The sequence below is a fragment of the Phycodurus eques genome, chromosome 13, assembly GCF_024500275.1.
Source record: "Phycodurus eques isolate BA_2022a chromosome 13, UOR_Pequ_1.1, whole genome shotgun sequence".
Classification (NCBI taxonomy): domain Eukaryota; kingdom Metazoa; phylum Chordata; class Actinopteri; order Syngnathiformes; family Syngnathidae; genus Phycodurus; species Phycodurus eques.
Genome location: NC_084537.1, coordinates 5,904,435 through 5,916,728, shown reverse-complemented (window position 1 = coordinate 5,916,728; position 12,294 = coordinate 5,904,435). Strand labels below are relative to the sequence as shown.

The following is a 12,294-nucleotide window of genomic DNA, read 5'->3' as shown; positions in this document are numbered from 1 at the left end:
TATGCCCTTGAAATTTAATTAGGAAAGCTGCCTGTCCATTACCCCATTCCAGAGTCCATTGCTCCAACTGCAACACCAATATTGTACAGGGGGTCCTTGGTTTGGGGGCTGGTCGGGGCGCCTCAGTGGTGCTGGCGAACCGGACCTGGTGGAGAGTCCCTGGTCGTGGGTCGCGTCCCCACAGGGTAGGCGCCCTGGTCGGCGCTTCCCATTTTGGTTTGGTGAGGCCGAGTCCGCCTCTCCTCATGGTGCTCGCAAAGCACCTCCAGACACCATATGACTAACATGCATTTTCGACTTTGTTTCTTCATTACAATAAATAATATACTGTATATCCGTATACATGCCTCGAGGATTTATTTGTTTGACGTGTGGCCACTGACAATGACACAGCCTGTATTATTATATCAACTCCTCAGACTGCCCTCTCTTTTGTTCTCTAAAGTCCTTATTGGTATTTAGGCACTGAATATAGCTACTCCCACCACACACAGGTAGCACTACCTGACCCATCCTGTCCTATTTGTTACTTATTGCAACCCTTCCTCACAGCGTGTGCCTTTACTTCACAGATAAGAGTGACTCCTACGTAACGTTATGGTAGTAATATACCATGTTGTTCTGCTATTGTTCGGTTGTTGCTTTTCATTTGTTTCTGTCTGTACCTTCTCAAACTTTGCTGCGTCTGGCTTCATTTAATAAATATCACAATACAAACAACCACAGAGGGAATATTTAAAGCTATAATCCACAACTTTAAAAAAAAATAAAATAAATACAGACTTGAGGTTAACACGCATGCACCAAAGCGTTTAATCACTCCCTCTCTCTCTCTCTGTGTCTGAGATTTGCCTCACTGCCTAATTGCAACTTCTTATCTCTTGCGCTGTTCACGCTTTGTCTCACTGTTCTGCCACGAAAGGCCTTCAGCACATCTCTTCAAATGCTTTCAAACATAATAATGTTCTTGTTGACCCTATTCCTTCAACTGCTCTCTAAAACGTCCCTAATTCTCCCCCTGTGTCCTCCAAGCACTATAATTTGCAAAGAAATCTCTCTATTTCTCCTTTTGGGCTCTCACCTGAGTGTTGTATTAATTTGCAGGGCTTTGCTGAGCATCTTTGCTCCGGAATCCTCCAGGCCATTGCCACTCAGGTCCACCTTCCGTAGGCATGTGTTAGAGCCCAGCGCATTGACCAACATGGTGCCCCGCTGGCGGAGTCTCGATTCAGCCAAAGAGAGAGACTGCAGGACCTGGAGGATAAAAGCAAGAGGAAGGTGTAGTTGATCAAAAAATTGATGAGACCACATCCATCCTTTTTCTGTACCACTACTACCTGTTTAGACATTTTGATTCAATTTATTCCAAACCGGCTGCACAAGACTAAGCTATATGAACTACATATAGCACTACCAGGGTCCGATGTTAAGTTTTTTTGGGTGGTAGCCCTATCGAACCTTGTACTGGCCTTGTATATTCATGATATCATACGTTAAATTCGAGTGATTATTTCATATTTAGAGTCTTTAAACTGTATTATTTAAGCCCCTTGAATAAATTATTAGTACAATACATTCATGGCGATGACTCTGTACTAACCTAACGAAAATCAAGGCTTTGCTACTGCACAAATTAATAATAGTAATTTAGTCAAAGATATATGGGCTTGGAGGAATATTTGCAGGTGGTCAACCTCCCTGGCGTAAATATTTAAACAATATGCTTGTCACTCGGGATATCAGGAGTAAAGCAGGCCCGTAGGAATGGGTGGGGGGTGGCAGTGTGGGGCGGTGGAGTTGTTAAAAAAATGTGACCAGATTAATCATCTGTTCGGCCCACAGACAACACACCAGGCATGCATGGTTGCATCATGTTCGGATACATGTGGCATGTGACATGTGACTTTGTGATTCGCAGCATACAGATGTGGAAATAAATTGAGACAAGTTCATCTTTGTGGCCATTTCAACGTTTGGTTAAAAATGAGTGCCTGAATTAGCATATACTAGTGTGGATGTGCATTTTGTCAGTGAAGCCACTGCAGATTTGTGTGCAGTGTTACATAAGCCAACTCACACACTCTTCCTCTTGAACCAAATGAACCAGTTTCTGGAGTATTTCATCCAGCACCCTGAGGAGGAAGAAAAAAAAGAAGAGAAAAACATTTATCATCGCTATCATCGTCACTCTCTGCATTGCTCGTCACTGACAAGGTCCATACCTGCCCTTGATGTTGAAGTTCTTCCCCAGCATCAGGTGTTTGAGGGAGGGGTGTCTTGAGAATGCTGGGATGACAGCTAGCAAGTCAGAGTCCAAGCCTGTAAAAATGACAGGTTTTTAAAATACCTTTGTTTTTTCCAATCACAGTCTGTTTGGGAAAGACCATCATGCTTCTTAGGCCCGGTACACACAAAGAAATTCTGGCTGTTTTTGTCCCGATTTTGTCCCTTCCCGACCAAGGACGTCAAACACCAGACAATCTTATGTTTTATAAGATTATCCTATAAGATTATCATTGGGTCTGAGATGCGTGAAGAATGGATTTGTTTTGATTTTAGAGTCCGAAAAAGGTCTGGCCGACAATCTTAAATAGTGAAAGTTTACAAACAAGACTCTTCATGTGTATGGGGAAGGTTGATGTAGGTTGATGTCTCCCCAAGTCATGACGCTTTGAATTGTGACGTGGAACGGAATGTAGCCAATCGAGACTCGTCCTGAATTAGTAAGAGGAAAAGAATAAACCCAATGTCATTCTTTTGAAATAAAGTGGGTTCTCCAGACGGCAAGAAGTATTTTCCAAAGCAAGCAATTTTTTTTTAGGTCATGGCCATTTTACAAGGCTCCCGGCTCTGGCAACCGTTGGAAAGACTCGGCATAGATCAGCGCATATCCAGAAGTATTTCTTCTTCAGTTTTGTGAGATCACGTGTGATTACGCGATTTCGAGATCGGAAGCGGATCAGACGGAAAAATAAATAAATAAATAATAAAAATAAATAAATCTTTTAAAGATTTGAAAAAATCTTGTGTGTGTACCAGGCCTTACTGAACTTATAGAGGTCCATCCATCCATTCTCTGCACCACTCATCCCCACCAGGGCCGCATGCGTGCTGGAGCCTATCCCAGCTATCTTCGGGCAAGAGGCGGGGTACGCCCTGTACTGGTTGCCAGCCAATCGCAGGGCACATATAAACAAACAACCATTCACACTCACATTCACACCTACGGGCAATTTAGAGTCTTCAATTAACTGACCATGCATGTTTGTGGGATGTGGGAGGAAACCGGCGTCCCCGGAGAAAACCCATGCAGGCACAGGGAGAACATGCAAACTCCACACAGGCAGGGTCGGGATTTGAACCCCGGTACTCAGAACTGTGAAGCGGAAGTGCTAACCAGTTTTCCACCATGCCAACACTTATAGAGGTGCATTCTCAATAAATTAAAATACCATTGAAAACTACTAAAAAAAAAAAAAGTTAAACTCATATTATTTACATCAATTGAACAAGACTGTTTTTTATTTTAATTAAATAACTTGGAGCAAATAAAAAAGAAAAGTATTATCTAATAAAACTGAATATTGTGGAAAAACTAAGTTCATGGTGAGTTTTTCAGATCCAAAGCGCTTCTCTAATGTTAATGTTGTACTGTTAACTTTGAGTGTCAGCACAGAACTCCAACTACAACTACGGCTTGACGGTGGCTGGCTGGATCTCGCTTCACACTTGAAACTTGATTTTGCTGTAAAACCTCACGTGATACTATGACATGCCATTTTCGATTGGCCGTTACACCTGTGAATTTACGACAGTGTTCATCTGCAATTTAAAGGCGAAGTCGGCAGTTTTCAAACTGCTGGCATGATTTGAATGTAGCTTAATTTCACTCCCCGCCCCCGCGCGTCTCTGCCCAGAGAAACCGCCACAGCTCACTCATGCGCACGCATGGGACGCCAAGGCTCCTGCATTGCTGGCATGAATTATTCATGACGGATTATTGCCAAACACGAAATGTTATTGGTTTAATGTCCTGTTTTGGGGAATGTACAATCAATTTAAAATATAAGAGATGTGATCAATGTACATGATGACCTAGTGAGAATGGTGACGTGACATACACGGCGCTTTTCCAAGCCCAGCCATATGCAGCCGTCCTGCGTTTTGGACACCCCGATAAATATGTTTACCTTTGATTTGTCGTGAGAGCTGTCCAATTCCGTGAGGCTGCGTGTGCACAATGCATGTGTGCAAATGATTGAAAGCAACTTGAGATCACGCCTTCTGTCTCTACAGTCTCTGATTGGCTCCTCTTGTCGTGCAGTGAAAAGAAGTTTTAAAATAGTAATTACAGTTAAATTACAAACATAAGATGGAGCCAGAGAGGAATGTTTTTTTTTTTTTTTTTCCAAAAGATAATTTTAACATTGTTCTGTCAGTCATACACACAGTTTTAACGTATACGTATGACAAAATATATATATAAATATATATATTTTTTAAGAATGCAAACTCCACCTTTAAATTTTGAATCACAGCACAAGTAGTAGCTGACGATCGGCCACTCATTAAAACTAGTTGCAGAAGCCTGCACAACACGCGAAAGTTAAGTCGTGCTCGGCCTCGTTGTTACGCGCGCGGTTGGCCTTAGATGACGTCGTCAATGGAATTTGCCCTTTTAGCTGCTGTTGTCTGTCTTGTTCGAGGACACTCTCATGCTATAATAGTGTAGTTTGCCAAATAGAGCTTAGGTAGCGGCTAATATCTGCAGATAGTTTGAGAACATTTGACAAGGATACCATTCAGAAATGAACACAAATTAATTCACCGGACTCCAAATGAACTCTTGTTTTCCAGATTTTCTCAACAATTTGGAAAAGTTTGGAAGGTGTGCTTCAGTTGGAAAATTTTATATAACAGAGTTAGGTCTCCTGTACAAGGGAGACCAGATGCCCTCGGGTAGAAATATGTGCAGTTTGCACTTCGGTGTGTGTCTTACCATTATCGGAGATATCTAAAGTCCCCACACACGAAACTCTTGGAAAGAGTTCTTGAATAACCCCAGCACCTGCAGACCTTAACTGTCAGGAAAAGACAGAAAGAAGTGGAACATGATAGGCTGCACATGGGCATCAATCAACAAGAAGATGAATCAATCTAGCCTTTGCAGCATAGGCTGAGATAGCGCATACCTCACAGCCGCTGATGTCCAACTGCAAATCGGTGATATGGGGATTATTGCAAAGACCAAGGAACAGAGCTCTGAAGGGAAACATAGACATTGCAAAATGTGACAGATTCAGTGAGGGAATTTAGAAACGTGGTGTCATTTTACACTTGGAAATACATTTTGTAAAAGTCACACATGAATAAAGCCTTTTTGTCCATTTAACAACCCAAATAGATTATCCACCCATTGTTTTGCACCATTCAATGCACAACAAAAAAACGTTTGGGTGAATTTGGGAAAATAAACTTACAAATAAAACATAGCTTACTAACTCCCCAGCAGGAAACTGAAAACATTCAATAAAAACTCTTTGCCTTTAATCATTCGATGTATTTAGCATCACATTGTTTTACACTGTATTTTGCCAAGAGACTTAGTCTTTTACTATCTGAGCCCCATAAATTCTGGGAAAGTCATTTATATACTTGTGTCATTCAGCTGAACACATCATTTGAATCCCTTGAGTTCTCAGACTGGAGGGAGTAGAAAGGCTCTTTGACTGACATTGAACATAGCAAAGTTAGTTGATTATTATTATATATATTTTGTTTTACACTTTTATACACTGGCCGTATGTCACACAGTGCCTACACTGAGCAAAGCGTACAAGCACCCGGTATGAAGTAATTATGGTCACATCTGTAATTGTCACCATCGTAATAAACAAGCAACAGATTTTACGGTAATCATACCTAACAGAGATCTAGCCCTCTCCAGCGTTAACGTTATGTTACTAAGGTACATTAACGTTAATCTCGCTGATTTGCGCTACGTTAATTTTACCTTGTCTCGGGTCCTGCGCGGCTTCATACTGGGCGTCTTTGGCTCGGCCTTGTGTTACCATTACACGTCACGGTGCTCGCCTTGTATTTCAGTCTGAAATGCTCCCACAACATTTGTCTTTTTTGTCTCATTTACTTTTCTACTAGTCGTCGCAATCTTTCCGTTCCTCCAACCAAAAAGCTTCGCTTCCCCCTTCTACTTCCCACGTGTAGGTGACGTAAGCGTGTTGTGCCACTTTAACTCCTGTGCACCCAATTTAATTGAATTTCCTCATAATAGTTCAACTATTTTTGTTATGAGTGACATGGCCATATGCCTCTATTGTCAAGTCGCAAGGTAATGCGGCAGATGTTTTTTTTTTTTTTTTTTTTTTTTCCTTAACAGTTGCCTTAACAATTTTGTGGAAATGTCTGAGATCTTACAAAAATGTAGTCATTAAATAACTAAGATGCAATACTGCTACTATAACACTAGATTTGGAGATGTTGATGACATTTTTCTCACCTCAGCCAATCAGGAGGAACCTTCATGGAGGCCAAGCTGACATGAGTCAGGCTGAATGCTGAGCTGAAGAACTGCCGGAAAGTTGGCAGAGAATCTCTTGCTTTCCTGGAAATGAAGCAAAATGAAAAATGAGATGTTTTACAGCTATATACAGTAAGTGTAGAAAGCAAGAGGAGGTCAGAAAGAGAGCATTAGGAATGGATTTCAATCAGCCACTCAAGAGAGTGAAAGACGACAAGAATGGATAGGAGCCTGATGGCGATGAGAGAAATCCACGAGAATGTGGTAGGCTGGAAGTCTGACACAGCATTTGATAAGGGAAGTGACAGACACTGAAACAACAGGATGGAGAAAAAAAAAAGTGAGTTACATTGAATGCTGAAGCCGGACAGATGCTGGGAGGTTTAGGTCAGTATGACATTATTTACTGTAGATTACTGCCATAACTTTGAAGTTCTCTCAGACCAATTATTCAGCAATCAGTTTGGCCTGTACTGTATAATAGCCTGTTGTCAATGAAATCACACACTTTGTGTCTGTGTGCTCTACATTCATCTCAGTTTTGGTGATAAATACATGACATTCTCTTCTGAACATATGACAAAATTGCCTTTTATCACTTGCATTGTGCAATTTTAAGGAGTTTATCTGTTCAAACCTCAAGAACAACATGAGTGGAAAAAAAGGCTCTGTAATCTGTTCAACTGCCGCTAAGGTTATTTATTAATGTGCCCAAATAACTAAGTAGGTATAAAAGCAGTAATATGACTCTGGCTTGGATTATTTCTACTTCCACTTTCAGAAATTCTACTATTCATGTCCCTTAGAATTGTGCGCGCCACACAGTACAGCAACGCTTAGGATAAACAGCAGGATAGAAATCTGAGAACAGGATCTTTGAAGATGCTGTAACGCTCAATCTCAATACATTAGAGAGCTTTGAGTATTCTTAATGGTAACTGAACAAATATAGGCGACTCACACGAGTCAAGATATGAAAATATATGTAATCGAGAGGTGAGAAATTAAACAAAAATATGAAATTGGGGTTTAACGGTGGTAATTAGAGAGCGTGTAAACGGCTTAGTGAGGGAAGGTCAGTCTGCTACATTAAAGTCCCGTCTTACTGTAACTGCTGACACAAGCTTGCGTTGTGAGACAACTCATCTTTGACCCATTTGTGCTAATTAGCACTGAGCCTATGAAACCTCTGCAGATATCCCATAAACGAATCCAGCATCCCTGCCTCTCTTATGACACACCCGCCAGCGAGCTGCATCAGCAACATACTGTATTACCAAGCCTGCGTCAGTGTTCATTGTTTCTCATAAGTGTCACAGCTGCAGCATGTATGATGGGTGAGAGAGGGGTATAAGGTGGCCTATTCCCTATTTATGAGTCTGGCGCTTTTCAGCTCACTTCAGCTTTGGAGGTCTTTGTTGTCATTAGAATATTACGAGAGTCTGACCAGTGGCAATGAACCAGCATGTAATACCAGTGGAGGCAGGACTGGTAGTGAGAAAAGTAAATTATGTAATATCTGTTAGGGGTTGCTTCAGTGGCAAAAGATTAGGGGCAAGAAATAATAATTATTTTAGAAAATAACTGCAATGTGACTCATCAGAGCACAGGCTGCGAAGATGAACCAATAGTAAATCGGACTTTGCTCAAGGGGCTCTAAGCAGATCCGTGTTTTGATTGTAATTACATTAAATATGTTTCAAGTAGACTTTACACCGATCTGATCGGGCTGATCGGTATTAGCCGATCATTTTATGCTTATCGGCTAATCGGCTTTAATGTCATAATGCGGCGATCTGATCAATGACGTCATTGATCGGCTCCGAAAAAAAACTACTTTTACTCTGCGTCGCCATCGTGCACAGTATATTTGAATCCAAAAAGCTAGTTCATTTTTAGCCTTGTCGCGTGTCTTTTGACGTAGTACTGTAGATATCTGACGGGCAATAAAGTTATTGAAAAAATTAAAAACGTCGGCGGTGTGGGACAGACAACACGTCTGAGACAGACAACACGTAATGCCCGGTTCATTACCCTTTCACGATTGCACTATGTCCGATGACGGCAATAAAATCTCGTATTCCAATACCATTGCATCCCGTTTTTTATGATCATTGGGCTTTATCTTGTCAACTCAAATGCAATCGGATACACTCGTTACCGTGGCGACGACAACAAGAGTGGATCGCGCCGACTGTATTATAAGAAAAAAATGGGGAAAAACGTGTGTTGGTGGTCACCGGTGCTCAGGTGAGGACGTTCGTTTAAGGCTTGCTTGAGGTATGTTCACTTACTTTTAATACGATATGGCTCGCAAGCAGGGAACAAAACGTTATGTAGCCTGGCAAGCTAGCGCTAGCACTAACGGTAGTGTGTAAACATGCCGCCGTTCTGTCGAATCATGCTCTAAAGTTTCGGTGTGGGTGAAGTAATTTAATTACAATAAAGTAATTTAATTACAGTAAGTTAGCACCCATTATTTCTGTCATGTTGGTTTGACCTGACTGATTAGAATACACGATCTGACGAGAGCAGTGATTTGCAACCTTTATGGAGCCAAGGAACATATTTTAGAATTGAACAATCTCATGGCACACCGACAAACAAAAATGTCACAAAAAGTGGATACATTAATTACTGTATGTACTTCCTGCCATCTAATAGAAGACCATTTGTTCTGTCTGTCACTATGCCTCACAGGCCTGAATAAATAAACAAAGAGACATTATTTATTATAAATATAATTTTTGGAGCAATTAAGTACAAAAGTATATACAGTAAATGAACAGGTCATTTAAATAGACACATTGCTCCATCTTGTGATCGGATTGGTGATCGGTTATCGTTTTTTTTAAACTCGCTGATCGGTTCTAAAAATTCTGATCGTGTAAAGCCTAGTTTGAAGTGCTGAAAACATGCAAAGAATCACATAATATAGTGCTGAATTGTTGAGATATAGCTTAAGCATCTTTTTCACTGTATGAAATGTCCTGATTTTGTGGCCGGGGCTAAAACACAGCTCCATGATATCATGAGGCTGGGGCGTATACTATCTAGCATGAGTTCTCCCCCACTATAGAAGTACAAAGTGACGTCATTTCGTTTGGCTGCTCAGTTGTGAGTTATCCGTGCTTAGGTTCCACACGATAACGATTGCTACACCCCGAAAATGATTCTTCGCTCGATGCCTCAATTTACAGAGCAGCTCAGTGAAAATTTTTTAAGCTCCCAAATGAGGAAATAATAAATAAAGCGATGGATTGACTTTTTGAAGACAAGCAAATGGTGAGCTGAACATCAACACTAGCAGCTGACTCTGCAGTGCTCATTTTACGACAGATAGTTGTGTAAACTGTCTCCAGAGGCAACATGGCTTCGTGGGTAACTTGATACTAGTGAATGGGGCAGTGCCGAAGCGCCCGTGTCGAGTTTGCATGTTCTCCCCGTGCCTGCGTGGGTTTTCTCCGGGTACTCCGGCTTCCTTCCACATTCCAAAAACATGCATGGTAGGTTAACTGAAGACTCTAAATTGCCCATAGGCGTGAATTTGAGTGTGAATGATTGTTAGTCTGTATGTGCCCTGCAATTGGCTGGTGACCAGTTCAGGCCGTACCCCGCCTCTCGCCTTGAGTTAGCTGAGATCGGCACCAGCACGCCGTGACCCGAGTGAGGGTAAGCGGTATGGAAGGATGCACTACACTTCCCACAGAAGACTTGTATTGCATTTTGGCCAATTAATAATTGACTTAGTTGTGGATTGCATGCTGAATATCTAATAGCTGGATGAAGGAACTTCAAGTGACAGATACAAAAAAAGTCAATGAATGTGTATGTGTTCAACACAAACAGAACTTGCCATGCCAGCCTTATATTTTCAAATAAACACTGGCTGATTAATTAAGGGTGGAGAACAGATTGTGTAAGAACAGCGGCAAAAAAAATGACACTAATGTTGAAGGGAGGTCAAATAGAATGTGGTAGAGAAAACTAAGAGGCCATTAACTGAGATAAAACATCTGATGTCTGTCTCGTCAAAATATATCCAGGCATGTTGTAAAAGTAAAAGCACCCATCTGTGCATTTACGATAAATAGAAGCAATATATAAATCTCATTAAGTGCTTATTTAGCTCAAAATATTTGCTTAACTCTAAACAGACATGAATCATAAAAAGGATCATCATAAACCACAGTTAAATGGCCAGATGCATCACTGTATCGTTCTCTGTTTATGTTGAGTAAACTGACATACAGACCCTTTCCCAAAAAATTTAATATCATAGCAAAGTTTATTTATTTCCATAATTGCATTCAAAAAGTTAAACTTTCATAGAATATAGATTCAGGGCCCACAATTTAAACAATTTCAAATATTTATTTGTTTATTTTTACATAATTTGGGTTTCCAGCTCATAAAACCCACGAAATCAGGAATTCAAAAAATTAGAATACTGTGAAGAAATCAGCCCAAATTTTGTAGGCCATTTTTTATTGTTTTTTTAAACTGAGTGTGACACACTAATCATCTACTAAACTCAAAGCACCTGCACATGTTTCCCCTGGTGTCATTAAATTGCCTCAGTTTGGTTCAATTGTCTCAATATGGGGAAGACTGCAGACTTGACAACTGGCCAGAAGACCATCACTGATACCCTCCATGGGATGGGTAAGGCACAAAGGTTCATATCTAACAAGGCTGGCTGTTCACAGAGTGGTGTGTCCAAGCATATTAATGGAAAGTCTAGTGGAAGGACAAAATGTGGCCCGAGAAGATGCACCAGCAAAAGAGATGACCGTGGGCTTCAATGGATTATCAAACAGAGACGATTCAAGAGCTCTCCCCAATCGGGGTGTACTGTGTTCTACTCTGTCAAAGCACTTTGTGAACATGTTTTTAAAGGTGATATACAAATAAAGTTATTATTATTATGAATATTTAAGATCTGTCCGACTGCATTCCCCCCTAAATATCCCAATACAAACAACCAAAGAGGGAGTATTTCAAATTCCCATAATGCACAGCAATACTATTGCAGCATAAAAAGGCATTACAGATCCACCAGTCTGCATGACCAAGCAGCTGAACAGGACAGGGTTGAAAATACAGTTTTAGGATTTTTTTTTAGGATTTAGGAACCACACAATCACAATCTGCATGCTGACACAAAAGCGGCCACACAGTCTTTCTGCTCAGTCAGAAGAAAACTAAAGTGTTTTGGCAGAGACAAAGGGATTGGATCAAACTGAGTTGCATAGGGTTACACCCACCTGTTAGAGAAGAAATTCTTGGACAGGTTCAGGTAGGAAAGATCCGCGCAACAGCCTCTCAGCAAGGCCCCAAACAACTGCAGAAACAGACACAAGAGGGAAGCGTCAGAGAAAAGTTTACAGTAAGTGTGTTGCATAACACCTATTTTGCTCTGTGCCATGTTAGCACATCGCATCTTACAGTACAAAGATGGAGACCAGTGAAATTTACCTTTTGTGTTTTCTCAAACAAAAAGTCTTCAATAAATAGGTCTACTCTACCACATCAGAACTTAATAGAATATGGCTATACAAAAGGGAAAACAAATATTAAAAGGCTGCATGACTGAATGGAATTGGAGCAGAAACAGATCATCCTCATGGTCAAATTAGGACAAGGTGTCATGCAACAGAAAATTCAATCATAGGACTTCATGATCATGAAATCACATCTGGTACATGTACCATTTTTACATAACATTCTACAAATGAAACAGCTGCACAATCACC

The 12,294-nt window shown here is 40.8% G+C and overlaps 1 protein-coding gene across 1 annotated transcript in view; it reads right to left on the bottom strand.

Annotated features, from left to right (window-relative positions):
* Positions 1 to 12,294, bottom strand: part of carmil3 (capping protein regulator and myosin 1 linker 3) — a 94,542-nt gene that overhangs the window by 32,381 nt on the left and 49,867 nt on the right. The window contains 7 exon segments of the mRNA XM_061694237.1: positions 1,082 to 1,254; positions 2,078 to 2,132; positions 2,223 to 2,319; positions 5,000 to 5,081; positions 5,193 to 5,262; positions 6,518 to 6,622; positions 11,806 to 11,882. Of these exon segments, the coding sequence (XP_061550221.1) occupies positions 1,082 to 1,254; positions 2,078 to 2,132; positions 2,223 to 2,319; positions 5,000 to 5,081; positions 5,193 to 5,262; positions 6,518 to 6,622; positions 11,806 to 11,882 (659 nt within the window).